This window comes from Poecilia reticulata, chromosome 2, assembly GCF_904066995.2.
Source record: "Poecilia reticulata chromosome 2, P_reticulata-male-v2, whole genome shotgun sequence".
NCBI lineage: Eukaryota > Metazoa > Chordata > Actinopteri > Cyprinodontiformes > Poeciliidae > Poecilia > Poecilia reticulata.
In genome coordinates this window covers 9,907,576-9,932,746 of record NC_088831.1, presented here as the reverse complement: position 1 = coordinate 9,932,746, position 25,171 = coordinate 9,907,576, and the positions used below count along the sequence as shown (strand labels likewise).

At 38.4% G+C, this 25,171-nt stretch overlaps 1 protein-coding gene across 2 annotated transcripts in view; it reads right to left on the bottom strand.

Moving 5' to 3' along the window:
• Positions 1-25,171, bottom strand: part of LOC103476105 (gamma-aminobutyric acid receptor subunit gamma-3-like) — an 86,296-nt gene that overhangs the window by 33,115 nt on the left and 28,010 nt on the right. For both annotated transcript variants that reach the window (XM_008428206.3, XM_081616962.1), the window contains 3 exons: positions 5,123-5,214; positions 4,659-4,790; positions 1,097-1,179 (listed from right to left, as the gene is read on the bottom strand). In XM_008428206.3, coding sequence (XP_008426428.1) covers positions 1,097-1,179; positions 4,659-4,790; positions 5,123-5,214 — 307 coding nt within the window. The remainder of the gene's footprint in view (positions 1-1,096; positions 1,180-4,658; positions 4,791-5,122; positions 5,215-25,171) is intronic.

Below are 25,171 nucleotides of genomic sequence, written 5' to 3'. Positions count from 1 at the left end.
TTTCCTAAGTGTAAGGATCCTTTTCATAGTAAATTAAATTACAGGTTTCTGGTTCTGTTTAATACGGTGAGTGAAATCCAAACCATTTTAATTAAAATAAGTAATTAACTGATCTACCACAAACATTTAAAGGGATTTGGACATAAAAGTGATTTGTCTGTAATTACAGACTTGTCTCAGAGTAGAGAATGTAAGCAATGCTTTATCATCTAACTCCAAAATATTTATCCTTTACTGTTTTTATTTAATAAGGGTGAGAGAAAAAGTAAAACTTGGAACATTATCCTCATACTTCTGCTGAGAGAAACCAGGTTTAGTCTTTGAATGTTGCAGCTGTAGGGCATCACTGCAGATGATGCTACAAAGTCTTAACTGTGGTCTTTTTCACTGCAGGCAGGTGATTTTACTTTTTCATTTTATTCTTTTAAAAATGTTGGCTGAGGACGATGAATACCATAATTAGCAACTTACAACACCTTAAATGCTTCAAAGTGGGGAACTCTTAAGAAGAGAGTAGATTGAAGTAGATAAAGTGAAACGTTTTGATTCTGATTCACTGCCTTCTGGTAGAAATTTCAAATCTACAATCAGAAAACAGGGAAACGCTAAAGTTCTGAGTGCATTTCAGTGACAGTTTCGACTAGAAAATCAGAAAGGAAAAGAAAAAAAGAAACTTAAATCATGGCAGCAAACCAGCCCAGGAATCTTAGATTAGTTCATGGCCAGCTTCCAGTTCAGAAAAGGTTACAAAATAATTTTCTCTCCACTGTTTGGAAAAAGTTCAGCTGTAGAACATGAAGAGAAGCTTCACTGAGACAGAGCGACACGACAGCCTCATAAAATATTCCCATCTATATAGAGCTGATCGCCAATCCCCTGATCAGTGATTCCCTTTAAAACGGCGTACAGCACTCCCAGCAGCACCTGAAAGTTTGCTGTTTTCACATAGGAGCCCAGCGCAGCCCATGGGACAAACATACACCGACTTTTATTCTCTTCTTTTTTTTTACTGTATCTGGTTTGATAAACTTCTGTATATGCATTTCTGGGCATCGACGTGTTTCTATGCATGTGTGTCTTTGGTGCCAGGACTCACAGCTGGAGAACTCGAGAGGACAGGAGTGTTCGTCCATTGGGAAATTATGAAGCTGCAGCTGGCATTCTGCGTTGATGGTCATCCTGGAGAGAGAGAGAGAGAGAGAAGACCGGATTAGATGGAGGTGCTCAGGGCTCTTCAGTTGCTTCGAATCCTTCGCTTAGCAGACCGTGAAGCACATTGTGAGTGCACAAGACTCATTACTGCTTTTATCACAGGATGCACTTTTTGGCACTGGAGATTATGAGGCACTGGCTTGAAACCAGATGGTGCAGGATCACACTCGATTGCACGGTTGATGCCCAAAATCGCTCAAAATGACACAAGTCTTTCATCATACGAGTTAAACGTGCTTCTCTCCATCCACTCCCCACGCCCCCCCCCCCCCTGCAGTCAGGTCATGGTTCAAAGGCATGTCTGCGTCTAAAATCAGAGGTACTTAGCTCTGATCACTTGACAAGTCAATACAGCAGATGTTCAGGAGAATCTGGGATGTCGGTCTTTATTCCTAGCTTACTAATTGTAAGCCTAGATTTAGCTCATTTTCTCTTCATACATGAGCTTATAACCAAAAGATTCTTTTCTCGCAGACAATAAGAGTTCTGAAAATGAGATCACACACCAGCTTTTTTTTTTTTTTTCCCCAGCTTGCTACACATTGTTGTCTCTTTGTCCTTCGTACAATTTCTAATTAATTGCCTGACTTGGAGCACAAAAGAGGAGTCTCAGTCGAAGCAGGAGGAGGGCTGCCTCACTCGCCTTGTTTGTAGGTGAACAAATTGCACATGATGTGCAATCTCAATTTGCATACTTGCTCGCTTCCATTCTTGTCAGGAGCCTGGAAATCTAGATTTGGGAGAGACTGTAAATTAATGAGAACGAGAAGCTGCTTCGAAGCAGAGAGGTGCGTCTGAGAGGAGGTTGTTAAGAAAAAACGCAGCCCCAAAACACGCCTGTTTTATAGTCCAATATCCGTTACATAAAAGTCATTATTAAGTAAGTTACAGGGACATGCACTGGTGTCATTTTCTAAGAAAACGGAAGCATGTTTTAGTTAGCTACTAATGGAGATGAGTTTCTGGAAACCATCATTTGGTGGTTTTATGTAATTGACAGGCAGGTTTTATTTTTCTGGCTTCTTTTTTTATTACACACAGAAACAAAAACCTTTAATTCATTGCAGGTTGAATCTTTATAAACAGGGTTTTAGTTTTCAGACAGAAGCCAATGTCATCATTTTACCTTCCTAGGGTAACTTTGCTCTTTCTAAAACCTTTAGATCCTCCCATTGTCAAGTTTAATATTTGCTTTTTCTCGAGCTCCTTATCTTGCCAACTTCTCTAACCAGCAGGTACTGCCTACTTCAGGTTCACCTGTGAAACCCTAAAGCTGTTGCTCACATTTAATCTGCAGTAGCTACAAAAAAATAAATAAAAAATTAGGTCAATTAGCGAGAGTTAGCGACAGAGAGTGGTTACAAAGAGTTGAAGTGACTCCAAAGTCTCTGTGCAACTGAAGGGAACAGCTGTGTCGGGTGATAACCATCTGTCACGACGGGTGACCCTTTCCTATCAAACATAATGACCGGGTCTATTGTTTGTGCAGAAAAAAACCCAAAAGAGGTCAGTGCAGCTTAAAATTCTTGCTGTTTCAATGCAAAGCGGTTCAGTTTTGGCCCATTCATCCCCTGCTGATAAGAAGCACGTTTAGAGCGCCGTTCAGAAGGCCGTGATCAGTGGTATTAACCTCTACAACAGCACAAATTATCCCCCTACAATCACGGGTTAGGCTCCTGCCACTAATTAGACATTTTTTAAGTGAGCCTTTTACCCCTCTGACATTCAAAGGTTGTATGAAAAGCTGCATCGCAATCTTCTAAATAGATATATAAAATTGGAAATTACAGCAAACCAAAAACGATAAAACGCTGAAGTCTCTGAAGAACATTTGTGCTAATTTTAAGGACAATTTATTCACAACGGCACCTGAAGCGTCCTGACACAGCAGGGCTGCTGCGTCTTCTCCTCCGAGGGCCGTGTAAACAAAAGCTGGGGTTGTTTGTGCTATTTGCCAAGGTTTAGTCAGAATCTCTCAGTATGCAGGTGAAACGGATCCTCGAGGCATAAAAGCCTGTCAGAGGCTGAGAGTTCACAAACCCAAATGGCTATAAAATTTTAAAAGAACCCATCCGCTCAAATTGTCCTTTTTTTTCTTCCTTCTTCCTTCTCGGTAGCTGCAGACAGCTGGGGGTTCCTCAAACCACAAACAGGACATGTTGACAAGCTGGAAGAGGACGTTTTAAATATCTGCTCTAAAGGCAAATAACCGTTTGGTAACAAAAGCAAAGATTCGAATCTTGATACGGAGAATAAGATCTACCGCAGTGCGCGCTGTGGATGTGTGGGCGGCCTGTCAAATTAATGTCTGCCGCTGCAGCTGCTGTTTACAACCATCCAAAACAACAACACATTACCTTCAGCTACAGAAAGAATATTTAAATGCTTTTTTTTCTCCTCCCGACTGCTTTGAGATTAAGATGCTTAGGTCAGATGTTGATTTGTAAGTTTTAGATGTGGTTTAAAATGAAAAAAGTAGGCTTTAAAGTGCAGCAGTTCAATGAGTTTTTCTATAAGTGTAATTAATCTGAAATTCAAACACAATTATTCAGATCTGTATTTAATGCAGCCTTTTATTGATAAAAGGAAGCATGCATAATTGTTTCATAATTTAATTATTTCAGTTGTGAGCTGCAGCACAATTATCTTTGACAGCCTTATGCGTCAAAGGCAGTGGGCGGAGCCAAAACTACTCCAGTCAACATGGCAAAGGAACCTCAGAGTTTAAGCAATTATACATAAAAAAGAGTTTTGTCTAATTAACATGAAAATAATTACAGTTGCAGTCAACATTTTGTTCCCAATTTGTTGAAGTTTCTCTGAACATTCCAAAGAGGTGCTCAGATATCCAGACCATCAGTCTTTGTTCTAAATGTTTTCTTCTTTTGAATCACCTCTGAAGACTGACGGCCTTCAGATTGTTTGGAAATGTCTTTGTAACCTTTCACAGATTTATGGGAGGCAACCATTGCTTCTGATAGCTTGTTGTTGTCATCATGCTGCTGACCAACTTCATATAAGTTCTCACAATTGCTCTTTCCTTTGGTGGCCCAAAGGGTGTACTTAGTTTTCCCCACAACTGTCTATAGCCGAAACAAAGTAGAAATAATCATTTCCGTCATTATATCCTTTCTGAAATGACTTAATAGGAACTCTGGATGTTTTAGGCAGATGGACAGGATGAAAACCTGCTGCAACCAACTCAGACATTTAAATTATGCAACAAAACTTTCCAATGTCACCTCTTGAAACTGTTACAGAGCTCTCTTTTTATCGGCAGCACTTTCAGAAATGATTAGACGAGTACACTTTCCTCAGCTGCCACTGAAGGACACAAAAAGATGAATGCTTTTCCAGCAGCTCTGCTGCCTTTTCAGTCTTGTTTTTTTGCATTGCCCTCTCATGGTTTCATTTGATTTATCTCTGTGTGTTGTGAAGGTTTTCACCTCAGTGTGTAAAGTATCTTTCCGTTGTTCCAGATGCGGAGCAGCTGATTGGGCGTCGTAATCCAGTGAGAGTCGGCGTTCTTGGAATTCCTAAAGATGGTGTCGGGCAGCCAGATCAGGCCGACCATATTGCTGGTTGAACAAGAAACAGAGAGAGACAGAGAGAGAGAACAAGGTGAGACTTCACTGCAGCAGACTTCCTCCAGACTTCTGTGAAATGCAGGAGTCGGCCTCCCTTCTCAATAGGAGGATAATAAAATACCTGGGCGACTTGGGGAAAACAAAGCACATCAATCAATTCATTCCATTAATTACATGTCGGTACGAGACAGAAAGAGAGAGGAGAATATTGTTCTCAAATGAGATATCGTCTAAGAAAAGGTGCTGAAACAGAGGGACAACCTGCTCAAAGTTTGTTTTTAAAAAAATCGTCTGATTACGTTTTTGTAGCAAATGCACTGTACCTATTGAGGGTCAGAATCCGCATGCTGCTGCTGTTATACCGCAGACGGGTGTCCACCCAAGTCTGGGCAAAGATGATATCGATCTGGTACTCCTGGGGAGAGAAAAGAAGAGTCGATATAGTGATCGGACAAGGCTTTATAGTGAGATACACAGGCGGAAAGATTTCCAAGAGGAGGTCTGTGAGCTGAACGGCGCGTTGGAGAAGTTGAGCGCAAAATGTCCACATCAAAGAAAACCCTACAGCAGCGCAGGCCTCACTGCAAGACCATATTATGCTTTTGATATGGAAATTTAATTACGGCATCTCCCAAACTATTTACTTCAGCATATTTTCGTTCACCTCGGCGATGACCCCTGCTTTAATTGTGCAAGGTTTTAACCGTGAGAACATTGAATCAGAACTTTCTCATTTAGCTGATATTCAATAATTACACTTCTATTTACCCAAAAGGATTTTTTTTTTTTTGGTGGTTGTTTGTTTCTTCACATAAGCTGTAATTAAGACCCTGGAAAGTGTTGCTCTGAATGCTCAGTTTTACAAAGTGCTTCACATCCAGCTCCATCTTTCTTTGGTGATTGTGGGGTTTGAAACTTGAGGGACAACAGAGCTATTAATAAAAATAATAATAAAAAAATCAAACATGCACTTTGTAAATTCATCAGTGAAGAAAAATGTGTGATGTTTTTGGACTTTTTATGCTGTCTGACAATGTGGTTTTACATTTAGACTTAGGATAAAAGATTAGAGACAATAATTGGGTTTAGAGAGTTCAGATTTGGGACAAGACTTGATCTGGACTCGGTACAGACGACCTGACATAGAGCCTGATGTAGGATGACAGACAGGCTGGACTTGATGCAAAGAGACTCAAATCCTTTTCTTAAACTTGAAGCACAAAGATGTGAGACGGTACTTTGTCTTGGGATAAAAGTCTAGACATAGGAAGAAAAAATTGGATTCAGAAAAGTGTCTATCTATGGATTGGTCAAAACTGATGAATAATATGAGCCAAAAATGGTACAAATACTTAATTAGACCACGAATAATTGTTCATATTGAGATCTAAATGGCTTCTTTAACTGAGTCAAATTGCATGAGAATTAGTTTTGTAGTTTTTTTACTTTGACAGGAGCAGTTCATGCATCAGGCAAAACGGGGTTGTTGGTGGTGGTGTTGTAGCACTATGCTAACATTTTTATGTCACATTGCGTTTCTGATATCAGGCTTGGCTATTCAATGATTAATTAAGGGCTCTACATAGCCTACAAGCAGCTTACAGGCAGTGTGTTAATAACTGAAATCCTCCCATGGTATAAACCGTACCTCTGCTTATGCTTGTATCATTTCCTAACTCCTTCAAATGATCTGCCCGTTGGCTCAGAGTCGTTTATTTTCTGCCGGGCAGAGTTGTCATTGTCGCTTAATGTCTTTATATCATTTTGAAGGGCAACAAACAATCAGACTTTATTTTATCTATAAAAGAAATGCATAGAGGAACTGGAGCATCTCAATAGATGTTAGATTCAAACTTTGGGCCTCAGCTGTTGCAGAGCTCCGGGTCTCCATGATGTTCAGGGCCTCAGCTGGATGGGATATTCTCAGGACGCACACGTCAGCTGTAAGGTCGGGCTCGGAGAAGCCTTTCCCAAGCCTCTGCTGATACAAAACTGTCATTTCAGGGGCCATTATGATTTAGCGATACAGAGCCTTGACCATCCTTGCTGGTGAGGGGCTGATAACAAGAAAGTTTGCAATTCTTGGAGGATTTTCTTTTCAGGACAGTTTTGTCTTTTCCAAAAGCCAAAGAAAGTCTACATGAGTTCAAACGCTGCAGGAACTTTTTATTATCATTTTCTGCCTTTTCTGACATTTATTATAAAGACAGACCTTATTATCCAGCAACGGGTTTCCCTTTGTTCCTCTGGGATATTTACGGGGGACATTGACGGGAAAATACCATGCTGATGATGACACCTCTATAATTTACTGAATACATAAGCAGGAAAGCTGCAACTGTTTCGCCTTGAAGATGAACACATGGGGCTCTTGGCTTTAGCTTGGTCTGTTTGGAAAGTACACGACAAGGCACTGAAGATGGTCCATTATTTATGGACATTACACACAACGATGGAGCGCAGTGTTGACAGATATCTGATTAAATTTAACTGCACCAGCTGTATTGCTCCCCTTGGGATCTGTGTCAGAAAAGTGAGACCTAAGGCAGACTGTTACTTTGGGTCAAACAAACGAATGAACCTCTGACCCGTTCATGAGCTCACAGAGCCCTGGAAAGGCATTCAGACTTGTTCAGCTTTTGTTTCATTTAAATTAAAAATAAAAACTTGAATCTAGTTAGGAATAAGGTAACTTTTGAATGGGATACACTGCGTTTCTTTTTTTTTTTTTTTTTTTTTTTTTTGGAGTGAAGAGGACTGAATAGCATTTTCCCTTCACCGAGGAACAACTGTGTTGTTCTAATACAAAAAAATCCAATAAAAAGTATTGAAATCTGATGCTGTAATATGACAAAATGGAATAAAAATTCAAGCAGCATGAAAACTTTTTGTAGCAGATGTGTTTGGCCTTATTTACTGCGTAAATATTTAACACACCAAATTATTTCCTGTGTCCCTAAATGGGACACAGGAAACTCATTAGTACTTTCAGTGCTAGGAAACCCTCACATGATCAAAAATACATTAATCTCCATGTAAGCAATAAGATAAATTCATGACTTTAAAACATTAATAAGATCCCTGGTTCAATCTTATTTCATTTATATGATATTGAAGCATAGGTTTGACATTGAACTCAAGGAAAACACATTTTAAGATCTTTGAAGTGATGTCTGAGTGGAAAAGAACAACAGATTTGTCTTGAAGGAAAAGCAGGTCAGCACGACAAGGCGAAATCCATTATTAAAGAGAAAGGATGCATACAAGGCACGTCTGACTTCATTAGCCACACTCTACCTGCGTCACAACAAATCACTTTGTCCTCATCATTTTCACATCAGGTTGCTCAATCCACACTCAACACACATTTTATCTTCCACCCAGATTCAAGCATTGGTCACTGTAATGCCAGGCGTGGTATTGTTAGGATGTATATATGTGAAGATTCAAATCCTGAGCCTTAAACTTTCAAAGCAGGCATTTTTAAAAATCAGCTAGATTGGCTGTGCTGTGGCAGGATTCTCATGATTACCAATTTTCTAAGTAATTACAATGATTCATCCATTGTTGAGCACTTGTTGTTTCAGTACCTGAGGGGAGTTTGTTGGAATAAAGATGCTAAATTACTTGAGCGTTTGGTATTACTTAAACTTCAGGAGATGTAATTATTTTGAAGTTTTTTTTTAAATTGTCTATTATTTTTGGGTCTGATTACACTCATAAAGAATATTATTGTTTCACAGCTGAAAATTTGGCTGTTGAGATCCCAGATGGAGTCTCTCTGGGTTTTTTTTTTTGCGTTTTCAGACACGATTGGGGAAAAACGTCTGAACAGGACTGACATGAAAAATTGGATTATTGGATAGTTGGAGACCTTGGTTTCTTAGCTTTAGTTTAATATTTTTAAAAAAATTGGATCAACATTCCTATGGTTATGGTAAAAACTGCTAATGTTAAATGTTTAAATTAGATTTTGTCTAAAGATCGATTTCTGTGGCAGCTGAGAATCAGTTCTCAGTGCATCCCCACTGCATAACACAGCCACCACTATGCATCCCAGCAGGAATAATGTGTTTGGGATTATGCATTGTTTCGTTTCCACCATAAAGATTTATTTTAAATGCAAGTCAAAAAAACAAAAAAACAAAGCTGTTTTCATCCCATCTAATAATGTTGTCTTTTTCTCTCTTTTCCCATTTTGTCTATTTTTAGGGATGTAATGCTGCCCTGATAGAGATTTGTTGTTGCATTATAGATCATGACTCACACATTGAGTTTTTATGTAGTTTTGTACATTTTCTTCAGATTCCTCTCTTTAGAGGCTTTTTTGAAAATAATGGCCTGCAGCTAAATATTCTTAGCCACACCTGAATGGTCCTTGTTTTTGTATTTATGTGTCAGAACCATCTGACTAACTATTTCTATACCTTCCTTTCACATAGAGCCTGGTGCAAACATTAAGTTTTTTCCTCATAAGATCACGTTTGACATCCAGATGAGATCATTCCTTCACCACTAGCGTTCTGCAATGAACCCCTCATTTCAGTCAACTTCTGCAATGAAGTGAAGCAAACCAGGAACAAAAGCACCATTAAACACAAGGAACTGCAGCACACGCATCCCCCGCCTCTTTAAGCCCACTCACCAGCTTTGCTTTGTGAGAACCTCCAAGTGTAATACTGGTGTAACAACTTCAGTACCACATTTTATCTCTATTTCATGTGCACAGTGCTTTGACAACGCGTACCTTTTTTCTCACGTTACAAAACAGGCCTATTCTGTTCTGTTGTATTCTTGGGCCTTATGAGTGGTGTGCACCTTGCAGTGATCCCTCAGTATTTACTTTCATGCAGTTTTTTTTCCTTTATGAGAGACTTTGATATTGATACATCCACCTCCTGGAGAGTTTTGTTCACTTGTTGCTGTGATGGGGTTTCACTTCACCATAGAAATGATTTTGCGAACATCGTATCTTCTGTGGAGTTCATCAGCGCTTTCTTCCTTCCTTTTTTTTTCTTGCTTTGTCAGGAAACACCAATCTGTAGGATTTTTCTTGGATATGTTGCTTCCAGTTTAAAATCTTAAAGATAAACATTACAACAGCTTCACAATGGCTAATTTACTCGGCATAGTTCATGGCTTCTGGGTTTTATTTAGGAGCATTTAGGATTAATGGGGGTTGAATACAAGTTCATACCACACATTTTTTTATGAAAAGATCTAGTGTAATTTTCCTTCTATTTTGCAATTATGCACAGTTTGTGTTTTGGTGGTTGTTACACACAAAAATACAGCTCTGGAAAAGACCACTTAACATGACCAGTTTATCTGATTTTACTTTTTATGGGTATACAGTATGTTTGAATAAAATGAACATTGTTCTTTTATTCTATGAACTACTGACATGTGTCTGAAATTCCAAGCAAAGATTTAGTATTTATTTGCAGAAAATGACAAATGGTTAAAATGCAGTGCTTTCAGGCCTCAAATAATGCAAAGAAAACAAGGTCATATTCATTTAGAAACAATACTTATGTTTCAACTCATTTCTGAACTGAACAGTTCAGAAATCAATATTTGGTGGAAAAACCAAGTGAGCAGTAATATCATTTTTTTTCCAGAGCTGTACGTAAGAATACGTCAAAACAAGTGACTGATTTAGAACAAAGTGATTGTTTAGTAAAATTTGGATGAGTAATTTTGTCCCAAAGTTAAAATTTCAATCCAAAGTAAATGTGTTTTATTAAAGTTGGACTTCACTTCCAAATTGATCAAGCAAATGTTATAATGTCAGGCTTTGGTTATTTAAAGAAGGATTAGTCTTATTTTGAGCAACCTGCTGCTCAAAATAAAATCTATTAAATTTAAAAATAATTTTGAGTTTCTCAGGTTGGAGAAACTTGAGCAATTTCTTATTTCTAAAATACTAGATGCCGTACAGTGATCCGCTAGAAGGCTTTTGAGCTTCCAATAAGTTACTTTAATGCTTGTAGCCTCTGCCTGCTTGAGTTTTATGTAGGTTTGAGTTCTAGTACTGTGTGGTGTGATCTGCAATAAAAGTACAACTTGTGGGGCTAAAGATAATTTTCTTGCTAAATGTAGTATAAAGTGAGTTCAGGGGCTTCACATGCATCTCGCTGATAATGGTCTCCTCTCTTCTGTACTGCTGATCAAGTGGAATCCAGAAACACACTGTTGCAGTTTCTAACATGGAGATGTGAAGAAAGGGGAATCTCAAGCTTAAGCACAGATCTCTGACTAATGTCTTTCTTCAGGCAAAACCAATGCTGCACAGCTGGTATAAATATTTATGAGTGAAATATTAATATCTCCTAGTACTTGGAAAATTAGTTGCTGGTCTACATTTAAAATATGAGGAGTAAAGAGAAACGGGAACAAATCCTCCCAGCTGCGATGAGGCTCCATCATCCTGCCCGTTATTTTGTTATTCTGGTTTATTCTTGGACTCTTCTCATCATTGGCGTGAGTAAACAGGGAAAACACCCGGAAAACACCCCTCTGCAGCCTCACAGTGATGCCCCAATGAATGGTGACAGGCAGGGATGAAGGTAAACAGCCGACCCCTCGCCACTACCGCTTAAGGCTGACGGTGAACTTCTGTCACACGCGTAATAAGCACAAAGGAGAGCAGCACCTGCAGATACAAGAGGCATTTTGAAGGCAGCTTTTGTCCCGATGTGGAGGTAATTTCACAAACACGCTTTTGTCTTGTTTGCTGGGAAAAAAACAAAACAAATAAAACGGGACGTTTGAAAAGAACAAAAGAGCCATTTGCATAGCTGGCTTGTTTGTTCAGTCCATTTGTGGGGATAGGAAGTGAAATGAAAAATTATGTCCGGCTGTTTTTTACCTCGAGTCCATCACCTGCGCTTCTTCAACTAAGATAAATGGTTTATTTATGTCTGAGCTGTTTATAGTGGCGGCAATGGAGAGGATCCAGATTTTGGGGGAGTGGTAGCAGTTATGCTAATTTATATGCTAACAGGTGGCCACAGCAACGGGAAAACATTTTATTAATCCACTTTACGGATGAATAAGTAGGCCAAATATCATTTTCTAATACTGAGCTGCTAATGGGGGCAGCATGTCAAAGTTATTCTTGTTATAGACTTTAGATCATAATTTCATTGGGTGTGACGTTGCTGTTTGCTCCCTTTGATTTTGGATGCTGTGCAGCTAGAAAGATTTTTGCCCTTGTAAAATTATTGTTTTTTGTTACCAATGTAGGCAGATGCTGAATTTAAAACCTATATTAGCAGTAATCTAGAGGGTTTTTTATTGTAAATATCTGTTTGCTTCATTTTGAAAAAGCCTAAAAATCCCATCATGAGACTTTGTGCTGATATTTAACAGTAGCAGCTCCAGAGTCAGTGGAACCAAAAGCTAAAACAAACAAAAGCACCAGTTTATTACCAGTAATTTACTGGAAATATGTTCAGTGCATTGTTTCTAAGAACTGGTAGTGGGGTTTAGAGTTTTAGCTGTTTTTAAGTTGCTGAACTTTCTAACCGATCCACTAGTTAAGAGCAAGCAAACTAAAATTTCTCCAAAACACTGAATCCAGCAGGTTCATGGCTCAGAATTTCTCAATGCAGCCCGTATAAAAGAAATAAAAAATGAGTTTTTACATGCTGTTTCCAAGTAGCATAATAAACATTAATGTCTTTTATAAACTCCTTGAGAACAGATTGTTACGGCTAAGCAGCATCTGGCATCGCTGAAGGCTGACTACCTCACAGCACAATGCATCCAACGGCCTGAGGATCTGGCCAACTCACCCAGCATCAATCATTATTTTTTCCCATTATGTCCCATCTCTTAGAAGTTCACAAGTGCTTAGCTCAGGCCTTTAAACTAATCGGCTGCTGGAAAATGTTGCCTTGCAAAACACTCAGACTGTGGGGGGAAAAAAATAAGCGGTGGGCATTTTGGTGTCTCCGATGATCACTTGTGGTTGAGAGTTTTGTGACCTTTTCATAATGTATACAATTTACTATTGTCGTACAAAATGTACTAATTAAAATACCACTCCTGCTAAAGCTTAGTTAGCCTTGTTCAATCTTGCTAATTAGATTGAGCAAGCCAGTTTGTGAGATGAATTTCAAAAGGTTTCAGAATGTAATATTCTTATAAAGCTGTTCTCTTTTTTTGTTAAAATAGCAGAAGCTCTAAAATGTTTCCTGATTTCTGATCTTTAATTGCAGAAAGGTAAGCATTATATTTCAGCTTGTAAAAAGAATCAGGTCTTGTGAAATTATTTAAATTTGCATTATGGGTGTAAAACAGAGCAGAGTCATTATAACCCTTCCCAGGTTGATGGGCAGCAGCATTTGTTTCTCTAAGATCATTATTGTCGATTTTCCTTCCTAACATTGTGTCAACACCCACCTGTTTCCTAAAGAAAACTGCAAAAACTTTGGGTTTAATAGATGTACTGAGACTAATCACAGTCTGTGAATAAAAGACTGGATTAAAAGCACCAAGCTGCCGATTTCTCTTAAATTTTTCACAATCCTTTTCCATTTAAATGCCTGTGTATTTGTCTCCTGAATAAAAGTGCAGTATGTTATGCTATTCTGTACAGAATACATTTAAATAATTTGTAGAAATTTTAAAGAATGCAACATATTCTGGATTTTCATTCGTAAATGAATCAGAAAATAGGATGAATTATTCAAACATTCTTTGTCAATAATACCTTTAAAGTCACTATTCATTTTTGAGCACAAGAATATACCCATCTCCAGTTTACTGCACAAAATGCACCAAGGTACATTTTGGTGTACCCTGGTGTACCTGGATCTTTCTTTTTTTGTTAAAAAAGAAAAATCCAGGACTAACCAAATTGCTTCTCTCTGTGATTTTGCCCATGAAAGCATACTAGAAGCATAGACGCTTTGTCTAAACATGCTCTAAACTTAACACAAGCAACCCAAAAACTACTAAGAAACGGGTTTGGAATATAAAACACAAAGACAATTTAGATTTAATTAATCATTTCTAATAAAACCACTGGTTTTGCTAATTGAAAAAGAGAGTGCCGATTTAAAATTTAGGAGCTGTAACCTCCTATACCCGATCACTTCTACGTATGTAATTGGATTTTTTAAATTATGATTGGGGTCGAGGATATTTCCACTTCCTGATTTCTTTTCTCATTCCGTTAATTGGGTATTGCTTAGCCGAACACGTTTGTCTTAAATAAGGTTAACAGCAGCTATATTATAGCTAAATAGTAATCACAAATGCATATTCATGCATATCGCTGCATCTGAGCCACTGTGTTGATGCTTTAAGCCCTTTTTCAATCTACCTGAAGATTTTTTTTCTCCCAAGGCTTCAGAAATGGTCCTTTAATCAGTGAAAGCTTAAGTCAACTCGTTCGCTGGTAAAGAGTCTTGCTTTAAATGTTAATTTTCTGTATAAATTGATTTTTAAGGAAAAGGGAGTGGAAAACAAGAGTGAAAAATAGAGGAATTGTAAAAGAACCAGAGGGTGATGAAACTGAATAAGGTGTTTAAATAATTCACAATACAATCCTTCATTATATTTCAAGATTCAGGTGTAAAGAAGCAAAGGAAAGAAACTACAAACATGAGTTAGTGAAGCTGAAATAATTCCTGTGTCAGCAAATCGATACATGCTGACTCTCATAATCGCCAGTCATTTTTTAATACCTCAGCACAGTCACAACTAATCGAGACGCGATCTGAATCTGTACACTTTTAAGCGGCAGCGACGACATGCTGTAAACTGTGATATAATGAACTGCAAGTCCAAGTAATTAGTTTTTGAAAAGCTTTTTTTTTTCCTGGGGATCCTGAAAGCTACTCCTTCCTACCCGGCTCTACAGCTGGATGTCGAGATAAAAACCAGAGTCCCAAAGACTTGACACGACTCAAAAAGGCAACAAATAGAACTGCTTACACTTCACAAACACATTAAGTATAAATATGCAAAGCATCTCTGTCAGAGTCTGGGCGGTTCTTATTTTAGACATGCCTCTCAGTCAGTGCTGTCCATATAGAGGTACATTTACTAAAAGTGTAACTACTCTGTATATTCTCCCCATTTAGGTATTAGAAATATATACTAATACCATATTGCCATCATCATAAAATGTTTAGTTAGCACTACACACACTACACACGCTTTAAAGTTTAAGGCTTTTCAAATGTTGTGCCAATAAACAATAGTTTTCAGCTCATGCTGCAATATGCAGGTGGCTTTGTCTGTGCCAGTGAAGATTTAATCACACTAAGATGCTTAAAGAGTAAGATTTTTTTAAGAAATTGATAAATATATACGACTATCGATATGGTCAGAAGAGCATTGAACTGTCATCTTAATGGTTATTGGGTAAGAAGAAAAGGAAATTAAAATAAGAGGTTGTAAGATGTCAAAATAAGCTTGGTCAGCCATTAAAAAAATACCCCTTTCATCACAATATTGACCATTTAAGTACGTAAACCTGTTCATTTAACTTTTTTTCTTACTAAATAACTTGTGCAATTAAAGAGTGGAGTCTGTAATTGTGGAGAGATTTATGAATCTGGTTTTAACCAGAAACCACCAAGAACTCCTTTCGTGTATTTTGTCCTTGGAGCATTTTTAGTGAACACTGGAGCTGACTGAAGTTAATGGCATTAAAAAAGCACCGCACAAATTGCAAAAAAGTTGCGAGAAAAGCGAGTTCAAAGCGTACTCTACCTGAAGTACGAGTCACTTCTTTGAAAAGGTCACCAATAACAAGTTTGTGAGGCTAATTTGAATATTAATCTAAAATATGGAAGTTTTTCATCCAGTTCAAAATCTTGTTGAGCACACTTTTTCCTGACACCATTTAATGTCCGTCTTGTTAGAAAAAAAAGAAAACCTAAGAGCTGACCTTCTCTGCTGCAATTAGATAACCTTTTCTCATGAATTTTCAACCTCGATTTCCTTGTTCCAAAATGAAAAGCATCACTGAAGGTCAAAAATGGAACAGAAAAAAAGAAAGAAGAAAAAAAAAACTCCGCAAAGGGAAAATTTCACATGTACACCCACGTACTGGGACTACATTAAAGAGCACTTTAAAGTGACGTGTGACATCTGGGAAACTCTCCGTTGTACACGACGACAAAGACTCTTCTGCTCGAGCTGCTTTCTCTGATTCATGAGCCGTCGCTGTGCTCCTGCTGTTAACTCGCACACTGTTGCATCTCATCAAATCTGAGTGAAAACACCATTCGCATGACTTTTTTTTCCCCTTTTGTTTCGCTTCCCAATTTTGCCTAAATAACAAGTTAGCTTCATAAACACTGAAGAGAATCAAGTGGCCCTTAAGAAACATCCAAGTGGCTTATATAATAGTCCTTGTGGGTGTAAAGTATCATCTGATAAATAAAGGGACCTTGTGGCGGTCTTGAAAACTCATTACTGTCAACAATTGATTGACTCTCTTCACTGATGTAAAAATTCAGCATCAGGAATATTGAGGCAGCCTCATTAAGAAAGTCCACTGAGATGGCTGTGCTGATTTTTGACAGTCATTTTTCTGTCATGGACATTTTTTATCGAGTAAATGTGCTCTCCAAAATTGTTGAGTTCGGTTGGACTAAAATTGAAGTGCAGGAAATTTGAGAGTTAGCCTCAAGTGTCGGAGCCCTCTGGGAGACCTTTCAGCTGTTTGAGTGTCACAGTTGTTTCCTCAGACCCATTTATTGTTATAATCGGACCGTGTCTCCTGTCACTCACTGTTCTGACTCCTTCCACCTATTCACCTGAGCCTCAGACGCCAAACAACCAGAATTGACTCTCACAGCCAACACACCTGTTACCCTTTGATGGGATGACATAATATAGTGACAGAAATGTATTTTTGCAGAAATCCTCATCCCTTTCTCTGCACTTGACCAACTGACCCCATTGGGCTTAATTTTCAACGATAAACACAATACGAGTAAGGTAAAATATTTATGAGCCGAGTTCAATTGAAAATACAATTGTCGTGTCAGCCTCTCCAAGGATCTTGCAGAATGCGGTGACTGAAGCTTGAGTAGTTTGCATGAACGACCATGAGAAAAATAAACATATTTACTACATTTGGCCTGGCTTAGCTGCAGATCACATTTACAACAGCAAAAGATGCATAGAAATACAATGATGGAATGAGGCATAAAACCTGGTCTGTGTCCTTTGGTGAAAAAGATGTGATATAATCTAGAAACCAAATGAAAACTACAACTCAACACTGATTATATATGCAGAGTAATTTTGTAGGTTTAATAGATTATACAGTGATAACATTCCAGTGAACAAACTTCCAGAAAACAGAAAAACAGATGAAACACTGAGTTCCTTTAAATTGAGTTGAGCCTCTGTTTAGAGTGCAATACAAATAACCTTGACTTGACCTCTTGTTTGTTCAGTTTTTACGAGTCACCTGCTCTACTGCAAAAGTGAAGAAAAATAAATGACACCAAAATAAAAATGGTCAACAACAAACTTCCATAAAGTTTGAATGATGATCAGAAAATTGTTTTTTAAATTTCTTTAACTCATATTCCTGAAATCTACAACTAGCACCCAGAGCTAGCAATCAAAAAGCTCAGTTTCCTAAATGTCCTGCCTTGCTAGCAGCACACACCCACAACTGCAGAGCCATCTGAGCTTTTCTGAAGACGGAACTCAAAGATATGCTGGCAGAGAAAAGATGAGAATACCATCCCTCATCGCTGTGCTGCTGCTGCTGTGGACCTCTCTATCAGACAGTTGCACAAACTGTAGTCTGTCAGAAAGTCAATAACCCAGGCAGTTGGTGAGATACCACTATGGCTGCTAATCTAGTCTAAAAATCAACACTACAGCTCAGTCTGTCTGTAGACTGTAGCATTAAGGACTAATAAGCCAACATTAGAGCAATACGAGTCGTGGCTTGAAGTTGTACCGAACTCCCGGCTCCGTTCTCCCTGGTGGCTGATCGATATGGCAACAGAAAGTTTACCCAATAAAAGTAGCAGAGACACCACGATTTTCACAAGCAGAGATTCCTGCAAAATGCTATCGATAGCAGTGCTGCAGTGATGAATATAATGCTCTGTAGGCTAGAGAAAGAGCTGCTTTTAGAACAACTCTTAGCATTTATTTAGCTCTTTCAGGCTTATGAAGATTATTTGCCAGATTTTTGTAAGTCTTACTCTATTGTTGTACACAGTTGATCAATAATATAAAATGGATGTTTTCTAAATGATACATGCAGTTTCAAGATTTTAGTCTTAGAAACCAACTCAAAATGCTAAATTACCATGTGAAGAACTTTTACTTTAACTATTTTGAGATAAATTAAGGTAAGTAGCAGCCAGGTGCTGCTAATCAAACATACTTGATTAACTGGTAATCAGCAAGTTTAAGCACCTCTATAAAAAGACCAAGTTTTGCTATTTTTATTCTGTGACATAAATCAAACTAAGGCAGATTTGAGATCAGGTATTTTCATTTTCCAGCAAAGTCGCTACATCTATATTTATACATTAGTGTATTTTTAACACCGAGTGCGTTTCATGTACATTTCCTCTCAAAAGGTAAAACCTTTGATAAATTGTTAAACCTTGTGACTCACAGCAATACAGACTATATCATCACAGTGACAGTTATGTGGATTATTATACCAGCAAGTTGGCTCAAATAAGTGAAGAAAACATCAACAGTGCATAAAAATGAGCAGAGATGGAGTAAAACACAATGTTCCTTTCTAGCTCCAAGACTCTCCTCAGAAGACCGTTGGAGCCTTTGATGTGTGTTCGCTGCACATGTGTGTTTATCAAAGGCAGATGGATGGCTACATTCAAATGTGAGTCTAAGTGAACCTGTGTGTGTGTCCCTGTTTCAAAAATAGCTCCTTCAGTGTTTTCAGAGGGTCAGGAAGTCCTTCAATCTCCACGGACTTAATTATTCAGTAAGTTTTACTGCGGCTGGAGGATTCGCCGTTTCTTCCATTCGGGAGGAGAGCAAAAGAGAAAAAAAAAAAAAAAGGTTTCATGGGACACCAAAGGTTCAACAGATGAATCGAACAAAAATAAGAATCCGCAAGTCAAGCATCCAGCTTTCATTCACAGCCAAACTCAATAATTCAAAGGGGACATTCAAGTTGGTCGACTGATTTAGTGTTTGCCTGTGTTGAGGGAGCTTTTATGCAAAAACACACCTGTTTTATCGGCCTCGATCGTGTAAGCACAGCCGCAGGGTATAAAGCATCAAATCAGATCTGACTGAAATGGAAGGAGCTCAATGTGTCTGCTAAAATTAGATCCAGGTAATGTCTCCTCGTGGAACAGAAACGTAAGATAAACATCGGCTTTGTTCTTGGAATCTGAAATGTAGATCAGTCATTCAAATTACCAGTTCTTAATTGCCACAGTAAATTGAAATTTAACAAAGGCTCTTACGATGCTGACTTAGGTGTATATTCTTCCGATCCCAGTGATGAATCTTTTGATAATTGGCTAACAATGCAAAAACGCTTACAAAAATATATTAATATTATGCATGATGCATTCGCTTTTTCCAGTTTTAGAGTTTTAAGGAAAGGATATAATGATCTAATCTTAACCAGCTTCTAACATTGGATGAGAATAATCTGAACACTGAAAACCTGCATCATGAGAGAAAAATCTCTTCAAAACAGTAAATTGCTACATTAATTTTCAATTATAAAACCAGCTCTCCATAGCATTAGCATCAAAGTCCAGACTTTGACTAGACTAGTCAAAAAGCGATGTCCAGTTTACCTGAGGTTGAATTGAACAAAACTATCAAAATAGTTCTGTCTGATCCCAATTTCATTTACTAATGTGTCATTTTCATACATAATGAGTTAATTAGCGGAAACAGTTATTTATTAGGAATAAATGATAAATTAAATTAAAAACAAAATCTAAGTTTTTGCTGTTCTAAACTCACTCTATAAAATAATTACACAGCTGATTACCTCTCATATTTCTTCGCGACGACCTTCAAACCGAATAAAAAAACAACGAAATAAAAGCCTGAATTGTCAGCGCCTGATGACAACATGCTATAAACCTGGCTGCACTGCATTGTTGTGACCCGCTTTCTGCTGTGGGTCAGTAATAACATCTTGGATATGCTCAGGCTGATGAACAGAGGGTTTCTGTGCCAGAATGACAGAACTGTGCTGGACTGATGGTGTGCCAGTGGGACTAATAATCTGTCCTCTCCATCTGAGTCACTGTCCCTCGTCTTTCTCGTTTTTTTTTCTTTTTTCTTTTAATCACGGCGCAATAAATGTGTTCGCCGTCGATAAAGTCGAGGACTGGAGCGTCGGCTAATTTTGCCGGCTCATCTCAGCGAAGGGCAACCTTGATCTCGGACCCGAACGGTGAGGATTTGTGACAACAAGGAAAGGAAGGATGAACTCTGAAGCCTCCACTAGGAGCACAAAATGGAAGGAGGAGGAAAGAAGAGGGATCTCAATGATGTGATCTGAGCAGAGAGGATAACGAAAAAAATACAGTCTGGAATCACTCACACGCGACTTGTACTTGAGACTCAAACACTGAAGCATGAAGGAATGACATAAAGCTCATACTCCAACAACTTCATCTTCATGTGCAGAGTGGCGCTTTTTGTCTCAGTCCAAACAAACACACTCATATCCGTGGCTTTTAAATATTGCATCTGTCAAATAATGACAGATTTTCAGAGATTATTTATGTCAACATTTATCTGCATTTATGTACACAGCTGTCTGGACTGGACAAGTCAGTCTTCATAACTTGAAAGTAATTTAAACAGACCAAAACTAAAAGCAGTTCTAAATTGACCCTCTTCATTTCCACATCGTTGCTGCAATATTGTGAAATCTGTTAGCAACTCAGACTTTCTGAAGAAAAAAAAAAAATCAAAGTTGTAGTGAGTGTTGTAATTAAAATATTTCTCTTCTGTGGTTGTAGTGAATGAACACAAGCAATTCACACATACAATTCAGTGTGTGATCTCAATCCAATACCCCTATTCTTAGATACCAGAGTTTATAAAGGGCCTAAAATCTACATTGGTTCCAATATTGTAAAACAATTCTAGATTGGAAACCATATTTGTTGGTATGGTCTAGTCAAAGTGAAGACCTAAATCTAGTTGAGAATCTGTGTCAAGACTTATATATTCATAGATGGTCTCAATCCAATCCAAGCCCGAGTTATTTTATTTCTTATCTTCACAAACTGTTGACTCCAGTTATTTGCTAGCTTTATGCTGCACTGGTGAATCGGTTCGTACGGGTTATAAAGCCAACAGGTTTTACCTGCACTCCATGCGTCCAGCCACCGCAGTTTTAGCTCTAATGTTCCCCAGCCACCATCGCCTTTAATTGCAATCCATTTCACCTCTGAGAAGATGGGTCGTTGCACAGATTTACATCATTAAATCCTCCATTTGCTGCTGGAGAAGAGCACTGAATAAAGATGGAGCACATGGTAAGATCATGACAGGTTTAGCCTCCAGTGGTTCAGTCTCTTGAGCAATTTCCAGCATCTCTGCTTGAGGATTGATTTCTCCTGTTTTTGTTTCTTCTGAATGCACTAAAGATTAGCTGTGACCCAGCTACCTACCAGAGGAGTTCTAATAGCAGCTATCCATTTCCACACAGATTTTTTTTTCTCTGACATTAAGTCAGATTTAGGTGGTAAAGTGCTATGAGCTGTTTTAAAGGAATAGTTTGTCTTCGACTGGCGGCCATTAGCTATAGAGCAGGTTTTACAGATTAGCAGACTTGAGAAAACTGATCACATCTGTTGTTTTTTTTTCTTGAAGAGTGGAAGCAAACACATTGAAGGACAACTTGGAGGGTTACTCCAAGAAAATCATATCGTCGGGAAATTTATTTGAAAGATTACAGATTGATAATTCAGAAAATGTACCGTTTCCTGTACCGGTTAATTTAAATGTTGCATGTTTAGTTTATAGTCTACCAGGTAAAAAAAAAAAAAAAAAAGTAGTACATTTTAGACTCAAGTAAACTCAAGTAGTTTTGACTCAACAATTTTGGCTCGTATGATAAAAAGGTTCGATCACCAGTGGTCCCCGCTGGAAGTTAATTTGGTTTCGTTCATGTTTTGCTTTCGAGTTTAAGGTGCTGTGCTTACAACATCTTTGTGTGTTTGGAATCAGACGTTTTGACCAAACCTTTGGACACAACTGTAAAACATCCTGCCTTTTGTTGGACAAAAAAGGCAGCCATGACGATTTCATTGATTGGGTAGCATCTTAGTATTAATCAACCAATCAATGGCCGTCAACAATGTGGTGTGGAGGTCAGAGTGCATCTTTGTCAGTTAATTTGCTGTCTGTTATCAGGCTCTCCCAGCGCCAGCTAGAGAAACTGAGCACTTTCTCCCAGTTTTAAAGCTGCTAATGCTGGTTAATCACTCCACCATTCATCACAGTACGTCCTAAATTACCATCGGCTTCATTTGCCGTTGCATCGCCCCAGCCAGCACCCATTACCACCGCACCAAATGAAGAAAGATAATGTGTTTTGCACAATGGTAGATGAGAAGCTTCCTGGAGTTTGGTTGTTTGCGGAGCTGTGTCATTGTATTTCCTGAGATTGTGTGCGAGTGCGTGTATGTGTGTATCAATATGGATCATGAATCTAATACACCCTTGGGGAACTGACCTGGTTTTTCATGTGGAACTCTCATTCAAGCCCGAGGAGCGAGTGAACATGTAAAACGGAGATCTCGCTACTCTTGATGGATCGGACTCGGAGCGCGGCGGAGTGTAAATGTTGAGCTTCAGAAAGCAAAGAGGGAAACCAGGCCAATCCAGTCAGAGGATACTTCTTGTTCTTGCTCTTGCTGAAATATCTCCCAAACAAAACTGACGCAGAGAGAACTGGAAAAGGGGAGGGGAAACCATTTGTGACGTGGCGCTAATTCCACTCCAGTCAAATCTGGAGGCGGCTGGGGATTCACGTCTCACTGATCGGCATACACTGGCACCGTAGAGCCAATCAGTGCTTACACAGGGGGAAAATAATCGGGATGTCGCAGCGGGACTCTGTTCCTTCATGGACGGGAGCTCTGAGCTCCACAATGCAGTCATGCCCCACTGACCCACTACAGGCAGCGGGAGGCTTTAGGTTACAGCTCTCATGTTTGAATGAGGTGTAGACTGTCGATGTCCAGTTTTGTAGAAACTAAATATGGATATTCAGAGTTTTCAAACAATATTAAAAAACAAGTCTGGGACATACTGTGTTGTGTTGAAGATCTGTTGTAACTGGAGGAGTAACAGAGATCGACCAATCCATTGACAGGATTATTTTTATTCGTCATCTGCGCCACATTCTCGTCTTTATGAAAGACTGACAGGAAGATGGTTAGAATAATTTTTAATCCCTTCTGCGATTGGGGCTAGGCTACAACTTTACTTTGAGTTGGTCTCCCCCGTTTTTCACGTTATGAGTGTAACGTGACAAAATGTGAAACAGTTCAGGGTCATAAAAAGGTTTACAAGCTACTGTAAATAGGTCAAAAAACTGGTTTCCTTGGTATCAGTTCTGGAGATGTCAAACTGCTGGAGTTTAAACCTAAGACATTTAATGAACATAATTTAAAGAGGGCAGAATATTGACGTTTTGGTTATGTTTCTCCATTGGAATGCATATTCATTTTTAAACGCCCTATATGGATGTGCTTTGAACATTAAGTGGCTAAAGATGATGTGACACACTGATTGATGCAACTTGCATTGCGCCTGTCATATGAACATTTAATGAAAGGAAAAGGTGGAAACTAAGCCCTAATTAGTTGGCTCAGAAGCTTTTGATCCTAACAGCATCATAGTCGGAATATGTGGTGGCTTTGCTGCTCTGTGTCAGACTAAATACTGCAGTGGGAAAAGTTTATCCGTAAAATGTCATAACGACTCTTAGAAAAAAGCTGGATGCTTGTGAGACCTTCCAGGAATTATATTTAAACATCATAATTGCTCGTTATCTTTTAAGACTCGGGGAACCTGATCTGATTCAAAATGACCAGATTTGTGATTGATGCAAGGTTGAATGTATAAATGCAACTAAAAGGAGAAATGTTCTATTATTTTTTTAACATGCTACCATTTCTTCACATCCACTAGACATGGACATAATTCACTTTTTGCTAAACTGTTTGATTGTTTGATCTTAATCATTAGTTACACAATACACCTTACTTTCCCATCTTTGTTTCCTTTTCCCTATATTTTTTAAACTGATGTTAGTTAAAGCAGTGTGGATGTGTTTGGTTACCATCTTTTAAAGTTTTTTTTCTTTAAAACTTGAAGCAACCAGTTCATACTTAATAAAACTTAATATCCCCTCTTGCAAAGAAGATTTAAATAGCTGAAAATATAAATATTTCCTAATGATGCAGTCAGAATAATGTAATGCTTTTCACAGCTTTGTTGAACTGTATAATACTTTATTAAACCCAAAGGGAGGGTGGGTTATTGCAGAGTATAAACTATGGGGAAAAATACAATATAAGAACAAACAGTTCCTATGAGGAGTCATATAGGGTTTTTGTTGCTGGCAGAGATGATCTCCTGTCCTGGACTTGATTGCAACAGAGCTGCAGTTATGTCTCAGTTGTGCAGAGTTTTCTGTTATGAAGCTTGTGTAACATTTTTCTCTCTGGTATCAGGATACAAAGCAGACTTTTCTGACCAAGTTTCCTCTTGTGTTTGCTGCTGCCTCAGATTTTTTATTTTTTATTTTTTTTGGGTGCTTTAATAATCAGCTGCACTTGTTTCCACCACGGGAAGCACAAACCCTGACAAGCGGGACAGCCAAGAAAAAAAAAAAGAAAAGGGAGTCGAACAGAGGCCGTTTTCTGCAGCGGTTCAGTAATCTTAATAAGGGTTCCAGAAACCCAGATCTACACTGACTGCAGATTTTAGTGTCTATCAGAGAGCCTGCTGGCTCCTCAGAGTGCAGGGTAGAAAATCAAGTTAATGAACTGTGAGTTGGAGTCCACCATTTTGCATCCCAAATTGAATTCACTTTGGGAGTATGCCTAAATGTCCCTCCTCACAATGGCTGCATGTTAAAGCACTCCATTAGGGACGACTTTGTCCGGCTGGAAATCTTAAATTTGAAGCCCACCTTTAAATATTTAGCTACAACACTCACTGGCAATGCTAGTAATACTTTTACAAAGTTGTCTCCCGTTGTAGTGCTATTGTTTTTTTGTTGAGTTAATTAATTGTAAATACTGAATCATTTAAAACAACTTTTTTTTTCTTAGCCTAGCTGAAAAGCAATCAAATCCAAGGCAGGACTTTTCCAGTCTCAATCAATAAAAAATGAA